The following is a 21,520-nucleotide window of genomic DNA, read 5'->3' on the forward strand; positions in this document are numbered from 1 at the left end:
AATGTCACATGGTCTTTTCCAATCTGACTAAAAAAAAATCTGAGCTAGCTTAGTTTGAAACGTTTAAACCTTATCTATACATGGTTATGTTATCAGTAATGTCTCGCTAGTGTATCGATGTTGTGTTCCGTATTCGGTATTATCGTTGTTATCCACTATTGTAAACCGGACACTTAAGTTTGAAACAGAAACTGTCAAAAACTGAATAGCCTACAAATGACTTCACGAACAATACTCAGCTGTAAACGATTCCAAGTCTTGTTTAGTAAAAGTTTGTTTTTACTTAAGCTGTCACCTATCGTGTGCAGTATGAGTTTCACTAGATATCAACATAATCTGGTAGCTGTTTGCCAAATGACAGCTAAAAATAATAAAGATGACAACTTTCAAACTAGTAAAAAACTCATAGAAGAAGCAGCAAGTGCTGGAGCAAAGGTAATTATTCAAAGAAATAGGTTGTTTACAAAAACTTTTAGCGCACATAAATATTTATTTCAGTGTCAATTGTTATTTTTAAATTCAATTCGTTAAAATTGAATTAGCTGCAGAATAGTAAGGGGCCACCAAATCAGTGAACCAAATTATCAGTTATAAATATGTACTTAAACTGTCAATGTCAGCATTCTAACTATTAGTTAGCATATTTAAAAGAGTTATTTCCAACTCTTTTAAAAGAGTATTCAATAACTATATTGACTGCAGTATAACAAGCGGCCACCAGGACAACCAAATCAACTAACTATCCATTAGAAATATCTTAACTATCAAATAAAAAAACATCTGACCTATGGATATTCATAATTAATAATTACCAGCTGTTTTTATTTTACAAAATAACAATATTGTTAATATATTCATAAAAGCTTATAATGTAATTTAAGTTAGTTGGACATTATTATTCCAAATTAATTCAAACAAAATTTACCAATCATGTTTATGGTATTTGAGTAATAGAGGCTAGCTGCTAGAGATTGGTAATATTGATAAAAATTTATGTACTATCAATATGGATGTTTACTTTTTCACCAGAAGTGCAGGGTGATGCCAGAGGTGTCAGAATCCGATCAGTACTTTCCTTACCTCGGATCAAATGTTAGATCATTCAACGTGATCTGACATCAGAGAAGTTGGATGATCTGGGATGTGATATGAAGTCAGGAAAATATTGATCGGAAATGCCCCTGACTATCAGTGTGGACTTCAGTGGCACCCTGCACTGTTGGCATAGACAGAAAACATCCCTTGAGTTGGTACCCAAATTGAAGCTCAGATCATGTGAGTGTTTATGAAGGATAACTTTAACTTTGGTACTACTAGTAACATATTTATGATAACCTAAACTAAACTTACTTATATCGCGTAAAATAACTTTCATAGCGTAATATTTCCATTCCTAGCGTTATGAGAACGTCAAATCATCTAGTCCAGCTTTTACTGAAATAAAAGAGTGTTGCTGGTAACATTTTATTCCGGCAATAGGTTACCACTGAATAACATTGTTATTGGTCCACTAATACGTTATATACCGCCCATCCCTAATAGCCACAAGTACAATGGCAATGTACATGTGTTATTTATGTCATAAGGTGTCAGACACATTTATCTTTCAAAGTAGTAAAAAAGTAGCTACATGTTACATTGTTTGTTTGTTACATTTGATAAATATACATGGTGTAGATAGATTTTTATTCATCATTAAATTATTGCTTTTTAATCAAATATACTGTAATTTTTAATATGTATAACATCATTTGGTTTCATTATTTATATAGAGGATTCATATGAGTAATGAATTAGCTTAATATATAATTAGCCCTAAAGTTTACATTGCTCTATTTGTTACATTTAATAAGTAGCTTTACACTTTAGATATAAAATTAGGTGAACAAAGACTGATTAACTGTAATCTGAAAAACTTGTAACGTACAAGGATCATTCAATAACTCATTAGAAAATCCTAGAGATGGTGCTTGTAGGATAGAAAAAAAATTCGTTCGTAAGTAGCATTATTGACTAGACAGCCATAAAAATTTACTAATGACGATTGAAGTGAACAACTTTAGTTTCTTTATAATAATGGAGAAAAGTGAGTAAAACACTTTTGTTTGAAATGCTTAACGCAGAAAGATATTAAATCTAAGTTGGATGCAGGTTATGGCACATCTGCTCCTGTCTTTGCAACAGTTTACAATTGAGTAAACGAGTTTAAATGTGGCTGTGCAATTACAAATGATGAACATTGATTGGGAAAGTGGAAGTGTCTTACTCCTAAAATGATTGAAAATATCCGGAAAATGATTTTGAATTAAAGTACGCGAAATAGTTGAGGCCACAGGAATATCATAATGTGCAGTGGCTTCAATTTTGCATGAACATTTTTTAGTCAAAAAAACTTTCCACGAGATGGGTGCCGCATTTGATAACTGAGAACGATTAGCATTTTCACAGATAGCCAGGCAGCATTGAAGGCGTTTTACTCTTGTGTGTTTAACTCCAAACTTGTCTGGGAATGCCGTCTAGTTATTTCTTCCCTTGCCAGAATAAACAATGTGACAATTTTTTGAGTTCCTGGCCATGAGGGGATCTCTGGGAACGAAAGAGCTGATGCCCTGGTCAACTTGGGCTCAGCGCCCAATATGATTGGACTTCAACAATTCGTCGCATTTCTAGGTGTGAATCCTTTGTGGCTGTCTAGAAATAGGTTCACGCTGGACATGAGAGAAGATGGAGGCTGCATCCGGGTCTGAGAATAAACAGAATGATTGTACAGTTGCCTTCCCCTAGGGTGGCGTCTGACCTACTCTCACAAAGTAGATCGGTATTTTCTTGGGTTATGGGTCCAATTACTGGATGTGGTCACCTGAGGAAATATCTTCCCAGAGTCAGTATCCTTCGGGAGAGTCCTCTGTGTAGAATGTGGGACGTGCAGGAGGAAACTTGAGCATCAGCTCTTTGACTGCCCTGCAATAGTAAGAGAGCAGTACACCATTTTTGGTAGTTTAGACAAGGATGGCGAATTTCCCCAAGAGGACCTGATAACCGCGGACCTGGTTTTTGGCGGTTTGTAGAACTGCTGAAACTGGTAGACCTTATGGTGTGCTTCTGAGGTGTGCAAAGACTCTTGAGGCTAAGTGCATGGCAGTAGACTGCCCTATAGAAGTTTTTTAATCAAAAGGCAAAATTGTGATTTTAAAATTGTTTTGACTGTTCAATCAGCTGTACCTAACCAGCTACAGAGTACAAGCATATAACTCCTTGAAAATCCTCCAGATGCCAGCATACAGTTAGACCTGAGACCAGAATATTCATGAGGCAGCAGTTTGTATCTTCTGATATCTGTATGAATGCAATCTTTAGAGTGGTATAATATTGTCATCGGTTTTGCACAACTCTTCGATAGCACACTTTTTGTTTTTTTTATGCTTTACCCTAACTGAGGATAATAAGAACAATCGTGTGGTAGACTTTGAGGCTATTTTGGAGATCCTGCGATGTGATCTTTTGAGTTTTTTGTCAATACATCACTGTCATTGAAACATGGATTCACTACTACACTCCAGAGACAAGAATACAGTCACAACAGTGGTTTTTTTTAGCGTGAACAGACGCGGAAGAAAGCAAAGACAGTAAAAAGTCTTCTAGGATACACAGGGTATCATTTTCATTGACTACTTAGAAAAAGGCAGGACGGTAACAGGGGTGTATTATGCATCGCTATTGGACAAGCTGAGCGAGGAAATAAAAGAAAAACGCCCACATTTGAAGAAAAAATCTCTTTAGCTAGGACAATGCGTTTGTGCATACATGGTGGCCAAAATGGCTGAATTGAAGTTCAAAACCTTGCAACATCTACCATATTTGCCAGATTTGGCCCCCAATAACTTTTTTCTTTTTCTGAATTTGAAAAAATGGCTTGGCGGACAATGCTTCACTTTTCAATATTTTTCCCAATAATGTTGAGGTTTTTAACATGTTTGATACACAAAACTGTTCAGCTCAAATTTACTTTTTGTAGTGTTGTACTTTAAAAGATATTTGCTTGAAATTGGTCTTGTTCTTCAGGTAATAGAATTGTCTTTGAGAGAAAAATGTTTAAACATATGAAAAAAAAACACTTTTTTATGTCTTTTTATATTTATAATCTTAGTTTTTTGTTATTATAAAACATATTTTGTTTATTCATTTTTATATTGATACTTGAATACCTAGATCATAAATATAATTATGAACAAATCCTGAAAATTACTGCACTGTGAATAAAAAACAATAAAGCACTGCCATATCAAGTGAGTGCACCCGATGGCCTTCTAAATCACCATTATGTTTTTACTCTGAATACTTTATGGAAACGTAATTGAAAGTACAAAACGTTATTTTTATTGTAAAGGGAATTTAATACTTTGACCATTGATATATAGATTACAATGGATTAAACTAATTTAAAGAAAGTGTCACCTTACAAAAAAATTATGCAACAACGAAATATTGTTTCAACACAGTTATTTTGGGGGGAAACATACAACGATATATATTGTTGTAAAATAGTTTTCGGATAAAAGACGACGCACAACGATGAATGCCTAATACCACAACCCACTCGATATTTCCATGATCTGTAACTCATAAAACCATTGAACTCTTGTTATTTTATTACTATAATACACCCAGAGGTCTACAGTTACTTTACAGGGGTTCTGGTAATTTAAACGTTAAATTTTAATATCTCACAATTTATATTGTGTGATTTAATATTAACTTTGCTTGTGTCATATCAATCCTCTGTTTATATTTTCCAGGTAGTCTTCTTTCCAGAAGCTTTTGATTTTGTTGGTGAAAGTAAAGAGGAAACGCTGAAATTGGCAGAGCCGCTAGATGGACCACTTTTAAGCAAGTATAAAAATATAGCGAAACAATGCAAAGTGTGGTTATCACTTGGAGGAATGCATGTCAAGGTGAAAATTGTTTTTTCTCACGGCGTAATTACACATAATTTGTTAGAAAGTAATATTTATGTTTTTTTTTTATTTATTTATGATAGTACTGTATACATACTAAACTGATGTTATTGTACTATGATTGTGAATAAACTGATGCAGTCAATCTTAAGAAAAAAGAAATACTACCACATAAGTGGAACGTTTCTTTCATACATTACGTGTCCCACAAAAAATGTTGATAATTTCTGGTCATACATCAACTAAAATCTGTGTTTAACAACAGCTTCCTCTCATTTTGTAATTTTTTGATAGCACTGGGAGTATAATGGCTTTGCCGGCAATCCAATATTGCTAGCACTAAGATTGCATTTGGGAATGCAATAGCTATATATACCAGCAAGCATATATTGTCAGTCTCAGGTGGGCTCAAGAGAGTATTTGGTTTTGCCACCAATAATCCCACCTTACCAATTTCAACATAAATCCATATATGACGGTGAACCACCATTGACCATCCATATCAATCAATCGCAACTGTCAAACTTCAAAAATTGAAACATATACTTGAGGGTTCAAGGCGCATAGTCCACTCTGAAATGTGTTCAGGAAACTGCTGAACACCTGCTTTTTGGCAGTCCTGCAATAGCAAAAATTGCAATGCCATCTTTGGTAGTCTGGACAAGGGTGGTAAATTTCCTCAGGAGGACCTGATTGGTTGTTTTCAGCGGTTTGTAGAACTGCTGAAACCAAAGACTGGTAGGCTTTATGGTGGCCTCCCAGGGTGCGCAAAAGGCCCTTGAGGCTTAAGTGCCTCCTGATCCTAGGCCTCCTGATCCTTCCTGAAGAAGAAGGATTCTGGACGATTATACAAGTTACTAGTGAACTTATATTCTCAAAACCGTATTAGTTTATAGAAAACCTATTTTGTATTTGTTTGTAGTTAGTAAATTTTATATATTGGATTTGGAATATTTGTTTATTTCCTAGTGTAATTTTATATAAAGTGATCTGATAATTTGTATTTTTCATATAGTACCGTACCTATTACTACAAAAGGTAAAAAATGTGTTGCACAAGTTATTTTGTTGTACCATGTAAAGTGTATTGTCTGGATAAGTGCTTTTTAAATTTATTATAAATTTTTAGTGAATAAAAAGAAAATAAATTTAGAAAATTGGTTAAAAAGGTACAAAATTAATTCATTTTTAAATTTATCCAAAACTGTTTAAATAATATTAAGATTTTTAGTAGGTTGTTTACAGTGATTGCTGGGATTTTTATAGATATTAAAAATGGTTGGGATTGAAAGGATTAAAGTTACAAACTTTTTTAGGGAAAAAAGTTTGAGAAAATGCTTTGCAAATTGAGGGTAAGAGAAAGACATCCTACAACCTTAAAATTAACCTAAATATTCATTAAATACAATTTTGCATTGTTCCCAATTTATATAAAAATACATTATATTTTCGTTGATACCATTGACTTTAATACAAATAATTGTATAAACAATAATAGCTACTTGTAATTTACCAAGGCAGCTAATTTACAGTTAAGGTTAAATACAAGTAAACAAATGGAATAAATACTAAGAGTAATGTAACATGTTCAGAGAGAAGAATCACGTCTTTTGAGCAACTGTCATTTAATGATAAACGATTTGGGTGACATCATAGCTGCTTATAACAAAGTACACCTCTTTGATGTGGACATTCCTGAGAAGAAAATCAGACTGAAGGAGTCGGACATGATTGAGAAAGGCAAAGACATCTTACCTCCAGTTGACTCACCAGTCGGCAAAATCGGTTTGGCCATCGTATCCTTTCAACAACAAGTTACAACACTTAATGACACTTGTCTGGGTATTATATTATTAAAGTATATAGACTGTTGGTGGATATATAGTATTATTATTTCTTTAAATTTTCTTTTTAGTATAACCGAAACTGACCTAAATAGGGAATTCAAGTAGTTTGTGTAGTACAAACTATTCTATTCTATTCACAAAGTATTCTATTTTGTGCCTTATATCTAATATGTCAAGTGATACGTATTTAAAACGGGAAAAAACAGCTTTATTTATTCAGTAGATGGAATTTGAGTTTTAGTAATATTTTTTATTTGTAGTTTGATAGTGTTATATAGAATAATACCTATCTTCTTTTTTCAGGTTTAGGGTATCATTGTAATAAAATTACAACACATTAAAAATAATAATTCAGTATCTCAATATAAGAATATAGGTAGTCCAAGCAAAGAATAAGTGTTTCATAGGGCCTGGAAAATGTTTCACAATTATGGTGGTACGATTTTTCATAAATGTCCACCATCAGTATGAAGTAGTTTCTTATGGAAGAGGTATTACCTATGAGTAAACTACTCTTATAATGTCAACGCCCAGCACTTAATATACAATATTATTATATTATATTTCAGATCTTGTGATAAGTTGATCTGTGAATGATAAACAAATACTGATCTGTTTTTGTAATGATATCGAAGTTTCCACGAGTTCTTGCGGTTGGTTCTGAAAACATCTGAAAAAACTCATCTTGTGCATTTCTATAGAACTTATTGGAATTCAAATGGTAATTTTAATGTTTTAACAACTCTGAATGTGATCAAAATGTTCTCATTAAAAACATTGTAGTTTTCATGAACAGACTACAATATGTTCAAACCTGTTTCTTAGCAAGCACTTATGAGGTAGACAAACATAGTGTGTAAAGTTCATCCGTTTTGAAGATTTTGTGATTGGTGTCAGTGGTATTTTGGCTTTTATGTATATAGATAACATGAAAAAAGGTGAGGAAAACTGTGACATGTCATTGTTTCGTACTTCCTGTGCTTCTTCAGAGAAGAATATAAATTTACAACCTTATCAGATTTATAGGTAAAATGGATGATCTATGAGTGTAAAAGATACTGATAAACTGTAGAATGTTTTCATAAAATATATTTAGTTATATTGAATAAATAAGTTGGCTTACTGAACCTCAAAACCTACAACAGAACAACAAAAATGTTTTTTAATTAGTATAAATTGTTAGGCCATTAAAATAATAATAACTGTTTCCATATAACTTTTTCAGGGGTTTAGATAGCTAAAATGGATATTTTTAGTGCATTAAAAAAATGTTACTGGGAGAAAAATTTTCCCAGACCTCTCGTTATAGTGTGGAGTATTCCATATCTCCCAAAACTCCCTGGTTGACCCCCCAGACATAATGTTTATCTATGCTATTGGTGTCACCTAGTGTTCAGGATTTTTCACCTGAAGAAGAGAGCAGATTCCAGTTCTCAAAAGATTGGTTTTCTGTTGTTATAACACATATTGATGAAATGTTCGTAGTCCTGTTATCCTTTTCATATCAGATTATGCGTACTTACAATTTCTTATTTATAATCCTTGACTCAGTGTTAGCGAATCAAGTCACTTGAAGGAAACAGGATTTTTCCGGACATTTGCCATCGTTCAGTAAAACAAGAAATCAGTAACACTACGTTACGAGATCTGCAATCTGATCTCTTCTTCTAGGTAAAGAACTAACCTAATACATAATTACAAACTAGGTTAAAATAAACAAATTTTACCAAAGCGTTGTGGCACGCCTAAGTCAGGAATCACAACCACCATGTTGTTTGTCAACTTCACTAACTCTATAAACAAAGAATCAAGTCACTTGAGATGCTGAAAAATTTCATTTCTGTCTGTCTGCCTGTCCGCACGCAGAAAAGAGAAATGACCTATAGACTTGAAATTTTGTATGAACCTTCATATCTATTATAAGTAACACTGATGGAAGCATTTTTACTAAATGGGATTTGGCTGAGCGTTATCAAACATTTTTACTTTGTTCTTATGGCCAACCATGTATCTGTAGAAGTTTCTGTAGATTTAAAATTTTTTGAGTTCTATGATGATGCATGTCCAGTCATGGGATCTGGCTGTTCATCTTTGTGGCATATCTCACTAAGTAGGCCAACACAATTTTCCTTGTCTTCTGGGAGAATGTAAAAATTTCTTTTCTGTGTGATTTTCTGTCTATCTATATGATTGCAGGGCATATTAAGTATGAAATGAGCTATATACTTGAAATTTTGCATCTAATTTCAGTAAAGCCTGTTAGGCGTGGTGTGGTGCTCTCCAACCTTGCCTGTTGATATTGGTTACAACCTTTTAAGCGCTTCATAATTGTGGAAAACATTTCTTGTCCTTAACAATGCCCAGTGCTATGATCTCAGGTTTCCAGAGCTCAGTCTGACGCAGACAGCGCAAGGGGCCCAGATTCTCACATTCCCGTCAGCATTTACATTTGCCACCGGTGCGATACACTGGGAAGTGCTGCTGCGCAGTCGAGCAATAGAGAACCAATGCTACGTTGTGGCTGCAGCACAGACTGGTGTACACAACAAGAAACGCTCCTCTTGGGGACATGCCATGGTGAGTGATAGAAATACGGTCGGTCAAAATAATAAATGCAAATAATTTCAACATAGTTATAGTATTAACAAATAACGATTGCGACTGGGTCCAGGTAGACACACATACAGTCTCCTAGTGCACTTGCCCAATCGAACCCAGGTCCTTGTTATTTGTAATGTTATCCTGAAGTGATTAGTATATATAGATAGTAAACATCATAATGAGAAACATTATACCAAACAACGTATAATGCACATAGAGTATTGCTTACTTGTGAGATGTTAAGGAATAATCCGGGACGAAAAAAACAGGTGACAGGCTGACCCCAACCCTCTGCTCTTGTGAGTGTGGAAGTGCGTGCGTACAAGGCAACTACCTGGCTTTTCAGCTGCAGTCCATGTTTGTTAATACTATTACTTTGATAATAGTTTTGTTTGCTGTTTCTTTATTGCAGAAAACACAGTGTAGGTACAGTCATTACTACAAATATATATATATATATATATATATATATATATATATATATATATTATATATTTATTTATTTATTTATTTATTAGAAATACTAATACTAAAACTGTTAAAATGTCAGTGTAATATTTGACAACCATACTAAATCTTAGTTTTCTTATCAGATTTACAAAATATAAAATGTATTTCTAAAATATTTTTATTCAGGTTTGCAATAACATAAAACCATACAAAGTATTATAAAATGTAACAAAAAAAATTTTTGTAACAAGAAATTTTGAAACCATAATAATATCTATCACCAATAAATTAAAAAAGTATAAGGCTTATAAAGTAAAATCTACTTTTGAATACATACATTATTGTTGCTATTTCGCTTCAGTTACATGTTTAGATATATCAATATTTAATCATACTTATAATAGTAGTAAATAGTAAGAAGTAAAAGTTTTATAGGAAGTCCTCAAAAACTTTTGCAACATTTGCTGTAGTGCAGTTTGTGAAACTCACACGTTTTATGAGAAGTTTGATTTTAAGATTGATTAGATTAGAGTCAATGAGGACATTGATCAGATATAAATTCCTAATTAGCTTTGACACTATTCAATACATTTTAAAAACTTAAACTGTCTTTTTACACTGTTTAAAATTATTTGACAGAAAAAAAAACTTCTTCAATAGAGATTACACTGTCTTGGTTTTAATTTTTCTAAGTTTTTAGGGATACATGTTGTATGTCAAATAATAAATTTCTATGGTTTTTTTTTAATGTGAGTACATTTTTTAAGTTTTATTTCCAATGTAAATGATACTAAGGCATTAAATGTCTGTTAGTACATTCTAAAAAATACAAGAATATATCATTTCGTTATTATGATATTTACATTTATAGCCAACATCAATTAAAAATTTGTAGTGTAATCAGTCACAGTTTTAACACATTTACTGCAGGCTACCAGTCCACTCACCTAAGTCATTCCATTACCCAAGTTACAGCACTTTGCTATTTTGTCTGTTATGTACTGAATTCTTGCCATAAACCACTGTAACTTGGCTTGGAACTCTCCTGTGTAGGAGAAATATGATTTTTTTACATGTTTATTATTGAAACATAGATAAGATCATTTTGACATGTGGTCCTGATTCATTGTTCCTTTTATTATTATCTTGTTGAATAAACACAGTACAAGCTAGTACTGGAAAAATTTCACAAGAGAGGTTCGATAGAGAGCCAGGTCTACGCATTGAAATATACTTTGACATCTACCACAAAAGTTTGTAAACTGTGAAGGTTACAAGGAGTTTGTTGAACCGCTTTCCTTTGAGGGCCATTTTCAATTTTGGGAACTTCCAAAAGTCACAGGGAGCTATATTGGGACTATACGAAGGCCAGCAAAGCTGTGCAATCTTGTGATTGGTCAAAAATTGCTGCAAAATTGCTGATTCAATGAATGCGCTGGCACGTTATTGTGGAGAAGAAGCCAGTCACTGCTTGACCAAAAATGCACTGTTTTCTTGGCAGTACGCAACTTTTCAAGACAGCAATGTAATATTCTGTGTTGATCATCTGACCTTTTGGAGTAAATTCGTAGTGCACAACACACTCATAAGCGAAAAAAATAATCAGCATTGACTTGACATGGCTCTGATTTTGATGTGCTTTATCGGCAGTGGCTCACCTGAACTCTTCCACTATGAAGAGTGTTGTTAAGTTTCAGGATCGTAACCATAAACCTATGACTCATTAACAGTAATAATTGTCCTTAGGTCATTTTCATCATCACTGACCATTTTCAAGTTGTCCAGAGCAATTTCACAGCGAAGGTTTCTGCTAGTCATTCCCAACTTCTTATTACAAATTTCCCAAACAATAGTTCTTAGTATTTTCAAATAATTTTCTAGAACAGTCAATCGACGATCACCTTCAATCGCAAGTCACACACGCTCTATGTTTTCGAGTGTTGTCAGTGAAAGTTGGCCAGAACGAGGGTCACTGTCAACAGATATATGGCCATTTTTAAACTGCCTGTATCATTCTTTTATCTGTGTTGTGCCCATACTTCCATCCCCAAAGGCCTTCTGTATCGTTTCAATCGTGTCCGTACAACTCTTGCTGAGATTGAAGCAAAACTCATTGATCAGTATTGTTAAGCATGGCTGGGGTGTACTTCAAACGTCAGGATAGCAAATAAAGGGCAACCTTAAGTGCTTGAGTATTTGAATATAAGTTTATTGACCCAAAGCATCTAAATAATAATTATACATCGAACACAAGTTGTTCTCAAAAGGCTAATTATTACTGGAGACTACCAGACACATATAGAGCTGAGGGCTAGCGTGACTTACATAGCACCATGATCAATAGGGCCAACAAAGACATGGCAGCACGGAGAATGACACCGGGCAGAACTCGTACAGGACTGGACCCCGTACTCGACTGCGCTGAGGCGAGATTGAGATGACGTGGTAAGAGATGAGCAGAGAAGACGAGACGAGATACTAATTTTGGCTAAGTTTGGGTTTATATACTGAGGTGGTGGTTCCCTCTCCAGAGGAGGCGGAGCCTCCCCTACCGTGCCGCACCCCGGGGGTTCTGAGCCCTGATTGGCCAGTGGATATTTTGGGTCTACACGTGTGACCTCCAAGGACGGAACTGGTTTCCCACAACCGGGCCATTAGTGGTGAGCCGACATCCCGGACACTGGTTTTTCGAATGTTATTTTAAGCTGCGTGTGACCTTTCCACATGTGGTGTCGTACTCCCTGGGAATCATACATGGGTGTTCTAACTAAGTTAAAGCCTAATCCAAAATAATCCTGTCTGCATTCCCAGACGCTCTTTAATACCCTGGGAAGAAATGTTAAGAAGGCCACTGCCCTAAAGCCTCCCAGATGTCTGTCTACTTTCCAAACTGACTTCCAATTTGGTGTAGAATGATTCATAACAGTTTTTTTCTCTTATTTTCAACATCTGACGAGAAACAAATGTTCACAAATGCGACGAACAGAAAAACACCTGAGACATAAACACACTCTGTGTGCGACCCAAGATGTTCAGCCAGAATCTACAGCATTCAGGTAGTTTGGGACAACGAGTTATGCTCATATCCCGCAGAGGCCTCTCGGGCACTCGCACGAAGATATAAACATAGGTTAGATACTTTTCGGAAAGACCTTGTAAGCTCACGGCACTGAAGGGGACTGAACACAATAGAATAAAAAGAAGAGATATAAATCAAATATGTATTGCAGACATAAAAGGTAAATGGCGAGAATGGAAATCAGAGAAGTGAATAAAACTACAGAGAAAGAGGAAAGTTGCATGATGAATGTCTCAATAAGTGTCAGAGGTACTATAGCCTAGAGTGGCTGGGGTTGATGCAGAACAACTCTATCATGAGCTGAGCTACAATGTTAGTGGCTGCTAGGGTCACCGGCCACGAAAATGATGTATCAAATCAGGCATAGTTAAAAAAATAGAGCAATGCGTATTATATTTATCTCACTACTCATGAATTACAATAATTAGGAAAATTTTATATATGTACTTAAGATGAACCAATTACATGTGTGCATTGCAGGTGATAGATCCATCAGGCTCTATAATTGCACAATGTTCGGAAGGCACTGGCTTTGCCCTGGCTAGCATAGACCTCCAGTCGTTGCAGAACGTCAGAACGACAATGCCAGTGTGGCAACACAGACGGAATGACCTGTACCCCTGCCTCGCTCCTGGCCGCAGCCCACAGGATCTGACCTCACCACCCCACTACCAGTTTGGGCAGGTAGAGGTACTGGCGAGTCACGTCTTTTACAAGACTCCCACGTCCTTCGCCTTCACCAACAAGTGTTGTGTCGTGCCTGGACGTATCCTTTCCTGACAATTTTCTTTGTCCCTACTCTATAAGGTTCCTTGAAAGAGTTTGATAACTATTAGAACTGTAAAGTAACATTGACTTATCAACAAACAAATATACTTGAATGCCCAAAAATGCCAAGAAGCATGATTTTTTGCCAAACATTCTATAAACTACAAATCAGAATCGTTCTTGTGTTCTTTAGGAAGTACCTGTAAGAGTATACTTGAATGAAATCAGTTTCAAGAAGAAAGACATTTCTCGATGTCCTATAACAGTACAACTAGTTGTAGGTAATTTATTCAGTCAAATGATGAATGTAAAGCTAATCAGTTAGTTACTGCTATAGTTACTGGTCGTTGCCAGCTCAGCTAGAGCATTCTTTTGTTCCCAGACTGCTTTCGAGTCAAACAAACAGGTATCAAGTGCCTTTAGTGCAGGCTGACTATCGGAAAGTATTAAGTATTTTAACCCTTTTGTCCTCAATTGTATTAGTCTTCTGGAAATGAGTCTATTACCATGACCTCCGCCTGAAAAACCGTGGCATATCTTCGCAGGGGCACTGCCATGTTAACTCCTGGTCCGTATATTCCGTATCCTGCCCTAGAGCAAGGCGTGAACCATCTGTGTAAAATTTGACACACTTAGATAACTTCTGATACCAAGGCCAACTCAATCGACCTCTGGACCAATCCAGATGTTAGCTATCCGACTAAGGGATCAAATTAACCTTATTTAGTACAGGTGTGAGTAAAACACCTTACAGAGCTAAGTGAGGCACAATGGTCCTGTTAGAACTAAGGGGCTAGACTTGTAGGGTTTAGACTTCCTTACTATAATGAGCAGGAAATGAAAAAGTTCTACAGTATACAATTTGGGTTGCTTGAATATAGATGAGCATCATGTTGCATAATTATTTTTAAAAATGGGGGAAGAGATAATTAAACCAAAATAAATGTATAATTAATGGTATTATTTCAATATGAAATTAATTAAACATTGCATTACTGAAATAGTACTAAATGTTAATTAAACAATACTATACCAATACAATATTTTTTGGATGAGGCCTTTCGAAACCAAAGGTTTCATCATCAGGTGACTCCACAAAAAAGAGTTTTCAATTGCATTACTGAGTTCCATATTACTTCTAAATCTTATTAATACTTTTTGTTAAATAAAAATCTGCTGTAGGTTTCTTGATCCATACATTTTTACGTATCATATTTATAGTTATTAATCCATACTAAATATTTTATCTATTTAAAATTTTGGTAAAATCAATTAATGTCTGTTGCTGTGATTGACTTGTAAAAATGCACAATTCATGAAAGTCTTTTCATCTAGGAACTTGAAATAGAGATATATTTAAGATAAAGTTCAAAAGAATAACTTTCTACTCATTTATTATATAATACTAAAGGCTATATCCAACAATTTGATCCTTGACTGACGTAACCAATAGATGTCTTGGTTGCATCTCTACGGCCTGTGTTGAAACTCACTGACTTAAAACCCGCTGAGGTCGCTGACTTGTTCCAAACTGTGCAGCGAGTACAGTCTGTTATGGAGAAAATCCATAACACCACATCAGCTACGGTGACTGTACAAGATGGACCGTTGGCTGGGCAGTCTATACAGGTTAGTCATTCAGTAAAAGTCCACTCTACCTCTACCTCTACATTCAAAACCATCACTGGTCCTTGCAATCTTTTATACTCCAATACCAGATCATGTATAAACTCTTTATTGAATATTCTTTTCGTTTTCCGTCTTTGTGTCATTAATCATTATTTAGTGTTATTTTTAGTGTTTAGATGTTGGTTATTTAGTAAAATAAATAGAACATATTATTTTGCAAATTAAGTACTAACACATATTGAAAAACAAAGCCAGGTTACATTCACAAATTGGGTTTCTAATTAAAAATGCTAATGCTTTGTTATGTTGAAATATATTTCAAAATATTACAGTTTACAGAAACCAAAATGTTGAACATAACATCTTTGAATCACCTTAAGTGATAAATTTACCTGGTATAATCATGTTGATGAGATATAAACTCAACTGTGTTATTTTTCCCCTCAGAAGAGTGAAATTCATGAGCGAAGAAATATGGATTATTGTGCACTTTTGAATCACACATTAAGTATGGTATAGTACTATGGGGAACAGTTCTTGCAAGAATCTGTAAAGAATCAAGGTTTCACAGTAGAAAGCTTAGATATCGATAGCTAACTTGCTGACATACTACAACAGCTGTAGAGAAACTTGCAAGAATTTTATATAATATACTAACTGTTGCATCCCTGTGTATTCTTGATGTTTCACTTGTTTGCAAGCTTGACTTACCAAAAATCAGAGCTATTAATGGATGGTGTACATGACACGCAGAGTTCATTATTCCATCTCATAGAAAACCCCTTTGCATGCATGGGCATAGCTCTTCAATTTGATTTCTATGGAGTTGTATACATGATAAGAAGCTGAAAACAATGCTGTAAAATGTATTGTGGAGAGAACAATTTACACAACAAACGAGTTAATATGTCCCTTGTACATTAATTATTGTAATATTTATTGATGCTCATTCTATATATTATTTTCAAAAATTAATCTTTTTATTCTGATTCTGAAAAAGTCAAATTACGAGTAAATTAAATGAAAAATTATTTTGATGCTAAGATAGGAATATAAGTTCTTCTTTGCCACTTAACCTCAAAAAAATTAACAAACATATTTATATGAAATAAATAAAGTAATTAAATTTCTTTAACACTAAATAATGATGCCGAGATAGGAATATACGGCAATATAGGAACTACAGAGTCTGTATAATAAGTAACCGGACTGACTTCAGGAAATTTTTTATTGGCAATATATGTACAATTTTTCTTTAGAAATCTTCAAAGTAGTCCCCATTGGAGTCGATAACACGCTGATACCGTATTTTCCAATCCCTGAACGCTCCCTGGAAGTCGGCAACCTCGATGTTGTCTAGAGCCCTCGTCGTAGCACGTTGAACGTTTTCCACGGAGTCCCGAACCGCGTCTTCTTAAGGTGTCTCTTGATCTTGGGGAACAGAAAGAAGTCCGGTGGTGCCATATCCGGGCTGTAAGAAGGCTGTGGCCACATTGCCCTCGACTGTTTTGCCAACTGTTCGGTGACGAGCAGGCAGGTGTGCGACGGTGCATTGTCGTGATGGAGAATCCACGAATCGGCAATCTCCGGACGGACTCGGTGAACCCAGGCGGTTAGTCGACGGAGCACCTCTCTGTAGTACTGGCCGTTTACAGTTTGACCGGGTGGCACAAACTCTTTGTGAACAATGCCTTTCACGTCAAAGAAAGCAATGAGCATCGACTTCACCTTCGATTTGCTCATGCGCGCTTTTTTCAGTCGTGGTGACGCCGGTGTGTGCCACTCCGAACTCTGCCGCTTCGTCTCAGGATCGTATTCAAAAACCCACGTCTCGTCTCCTGTAATAACGTGGTTGAAAAACTCTGGTTCGGTTTGCAGTCGATCAAGGATTTCCGAAGCGACAGCAACACGACGCTTCTTTTGCTCATCAGTCAGGTGTTTGGGTACCAGCTTCGCGCAGATCTTCCTCATGCCCAGATCGTTCTTAATAATGTTTTGAATGGTCATCTTATCAATTCTGACATCATCTGCGATAGCCCGAATGCTCAGACGACGATCACTGTTCAACACATCACGCACTTTTTGCACATTTGTGTCCGTGTGACTCGTTGATGGAGGACCGACGCGCTGTTTGTCATGGACGTCATCGCAGCCCTCCCGGAAATTTTTGTGCCACTGAAACACCTGAGTTCTGGACAGAGCATCCTCACCGTAAGCCTCTTGAATCATTTGAAGAGTTTCCGTGGCCGTTTTCTTGAGTGTGACACAAAATTTAATGCTAAAACGTTGCTCGATCGTACTCTCCATTTTCACTCCGACGGGGTAACTGAACATGCACTCCACTCTCGCTCGATACTAACTCTCCAAGCGCTTGGAGGCAACTGCTGCAGCCCGGTTCCATTTCACTAGACCCCCCACCACCACTACAGCACCAGATACCGGTTAGCAGACGCTTTGACGGAGCGGGGCAGGCTCAGTCCGGTTACTTATTATACAGACCCTGTATATACGGCAAGATAGGAAGATTCAAGATCTTTATTGGTCTTTAAACACATTCAATAGTGCAATAGACTTCGTCAAGTTACTAAAATATTCTAAACTAAAACTAAACAAACCACTCAGATTCTACCTACTTAATCCAGCCTACCAGTAATTAATAACAACAGATCCATCCAGAGCCTATCCAGATCTATATAATTAATAACAACAATAACCAAATAACCAACAGATCTATATAAATTAACAATAATAAATAACTATTAACACATTTAACATGGATAAAATTTTAAAACTCAACAATATTAAAACTGAATAAATACATTGAGACACAAAATTTAAAAAATTATTGTTGTGGTATCACAATTTAAGAATTCATCAACACAATAAAATATATTAACTTTTAACCAGCACTTCAAAACTGTTTTAAATTTGACTAAAGATACAGATCTAGCATTTAATGGTAACTTATTAAACAATTTAATTTTCATAAAAAGATGACTGTATTTTGTTTTGGTTAATTTAACTGGTAAGATTTGTAACAAATGTTTTGTTCTAGTAGGATAATTATGAATATCCTGCTTAGTTGTAAATGTTTCAAGTTGTTCCTTTACACTTGTAAGGCAGTAGAATATACAGGGTGAGGCAGACCAACTTAGTAAAATTATTAAAAATCTATTTTTGTACTACAGTTTTGAAACCATTGGAGATAGAGACAAACTTTAAATGTAGAAAATGTTTATTTTTTAAAGACCTTTCTAATGATGTACAACACAACTTAGGTTGCTATTTGAGTTTTTTTAGATTGGGGCTGTTAAGTATTTCAAAATTCTATGTATTTTTAAAATGTGTAAATTTTAGGGTAGGGTGGCATTTGATGATATTTTTCGATAAGCCGTGTCATCATTAGTTTTGAATAAAAATATCGTCTCTCTACATTTGTGCAGGTAGTTGCAATAAATTTATCCACAAACCCCTGATGTTTTAACGTTTTGGTGTACCCTGTACATAAGCGGCAAGATAGGTTCAAACTTTTTGCATCAAAATAATCAGTGAAGAAATACCTTTAAAATGAGGTATAACTCAACGTACCTTTACATTTGAAAATTTTCCAAAAACCACCCCTACCCCCCAAAAACTACTATTTTGGGGAGTTTTAGAGATTTCAAAATAATTTCTCCAACTTCTTTGGGGTGGAAATAGGGGGGTTTAAGTTGTTATGAATAATCTACCTCGTTTGGTTTGGCCGCTATACATACTCTACGGGTGGTCTGCCTCACCCTGTATACATATTAGGAATAGTCATTATTTTTAATTCCTTAAAAATTGGAACACAAGTCTCTCTTTTTGAAACATTTTTCATAACACATAATGCATTTTTTTTCTATTTAAATACTCTTACTGCACTACTACTGTTTCCCCATAGAGTTATACCATAACTTAAGTGTGAATGGAAAAATGCATAATAGGAGGCTAGAAGCACATCCGTAGTTATACAATGTTTCAATTTACTCAAGAGATAGATAATTTACTCTAGATAATTTTTTTACACAATTGATTTATGTTGGGTTAAGACGGCTTGCCGGTGTAGAAGTCATTCTCCTATCCTACTGGTGATGAGAACACTATCCTTTGTTATGCTATTACAAATTCTTAATTTGGGTACATCCTTATTAGGTGGACTAAGCTAGCCCATCTAATCATTTATAATATAACATTTAAACAATGCAATGGTAATCTAACTTCAGGTTGGAAAATGGGTGAATATAAACTTGTTCTTATCTAAATATACTTTATGTTTCCTCTTTATGTCTATAAAATAAACTCTATTCGAGTTCTCAGAAAGTCTGTCAACTTTGCTTATCGTTGTAGCACGTTCATGTCCATGTTCTGCCTCGAAGGCCTGGAGACTTCCCGGAGAATGACCAGATCTACCATAAACTCCAGAATCATGACAAGGGAGATATGAGCAAGAAGTGGAGGAGTGAAGAGGAGATGGCTGCCGAAGCAGAGATACTCAGGAAGTACTTCGTAAATGAATTGTGACCTGCGAGATTTTATTCTACTGTTGTATATAGAAGTAAAATGGTGATACAGCTTTACATGTGAGTTTATTTATCATTTTCCCATTAATGTACATATTTCTAGATTCGTAGTGTGTAACTCATTATTATTCAATTCACTTTCCGGTGAAGTTCATTAACTAAATAAGACACCTTAAACCACAAGATTACCTAAACATAAGCTCAAATTGTATTTAGTCGTTATATGTGATAGTCCGTGTATTTACCAGGTAAACATATAACCTTGTATTTTGACACACATATAACAAAGAAACAAGAATCTGTCTTGACCACCACACTGTTAGCCCAAAACAAATAAAAATAAACATAACAAAAATATAAAATGATTAGGATGCTGTTCAATGGTGATTTGCAAGATTGAGCGTTACATTGAACTTGCGGAAATTAATATATATTCTAGTGACAAATGAATGTACGCGTCACTCGTACAGATTGGGATTTTTTACATTTTGCAAACAAAGAGTATCAAAAAATCATAAATTTTTAAAACTCTGAAATAGTAGCAATTACAACCTCAAAACCAATAATATGACTCCAATGTACTGACTTCTGAGAACCTTTGTTGTATGTAAAGCTATTGTATTAGAAAGAGGTCAAGAATGCAGCATCCATAATATGAGGTGTTTTTTTTTTCTTTTTCTTTTTTATAAGTACCGTTTTAAGTCTCAGTGCTGCGGTCAGTGGCCCATCCAGGTCCACTGTATTGTTACATCTCTTGACAAGAAATATCTGTTTTTCATTTCTAGTGCTAAAGGCATGAAAGGAGTTAAAATTCTTCGTCTTATTAGTGAAGTATTAATGGAAGACAGCAGATCACTAAGCTTAACAATGTGTTATCTTTACCTCTCTCTAAATTACAAGGTGTTCCTGAGGATAGTTGCCTTGGACCGATCTTGTTTAAATTTTACATGTGTAATTTCCCTAGCTGTGTACAATATTGATCAGCTAATCTGTATTCAGATGATTGCCAACTGCATGTGTTATTTGAGCCTGTAAAGACATTGATAGAATGCAAAATGTAGCCATATTGTATGTTTTTAATTTCCGTCTTTCTAATAAAGTGTCTCCTTTCCGGGATGTTTTCAATATGCTCCCAATAGAGGTGGTCTGTCAAATCGCAACGTGCTACTTGGTTCATAAAGCTTTTATTCTGAAAGACTTACAGTACCTTAGTGATAGAGAGACTCCTGTTTCTTGGTAAGGTTTCTCAGCGTAGCACCAATCAGGATGGAGAGCTTCACTTTCCTTACTGTTGAAATTGTAATACGCTAGTGATAATAAAGGTATTTTTATATATTAATTATTGAAGTATACAGACAAAACGTATGTGGTGGAATATTACTTAAATGTGTATGAGCATTCAAAGATGGCCAATGGTTCATGACAAAAATTGGAGTGAGGGCCATCAGTGATCACTGACGATTAGGTGCAGAAAGTGAACAAAAAAGTGAAAATGAACATACATCTTACGATTTTTACGACATCACGTCGTTATACACCATGCCTATCGTCCGAAGTTTTATATAGTGTTGTAACCATCCTATATGCCTCTAGCCGTCAGTGTGGACTCTAGTGACGTCATTGGTGCAATTTTCAATTCAAATTATCTTTA

At 35.2% G+C, this 21,520-nt stretch overlaps 1 protein-coding gene across 1 annotated transcript; it reads left to right on the forward strand.

The window, feature by feature from the left end:
• LOC124365996 (nitrilase and fragile histidine triad fusion protein NitFhit) lies at positions 1–19,926 on the forward strand. Its single transcript, XM_046822167.1, has 7 exons — positions 1–435; positions 4,797–4,952; positions 6,547–6,750; positions 9,166–9,378; positions 13,412–13,697; positions 15,153–15,328; positions 19,697–19,926. Exons 1-7 carry the CDS (start codon positions 217–219, stop codon positions 19,868–19,870), a joined length of 1,428 nt encoding a protein of 475 aa, XP_046678123.1. The 5' UTR covers positions 1–216; the 3' UTR covers positions 19,871–19,926.
• The last annotated feature ends 1,594 nt before the right edge of the window (positions 19,927–21,520 follow it).

Source organism: Homalodisca vitripennis, chromosome 7, assembly GCF_021130785.1.
Source record: "Homalodisca vitripennis isolate AUS2020 chromosome 7, UT_GWSS_2.1, whole genome shotgun sequence".
NCBI classification, from domain to species: Eukaryota; Metazoa; Arthropoda; class Insecta; order Hemiptera; family Cicadellidae; genus Homalodisca; species Homalodisca vitripennis.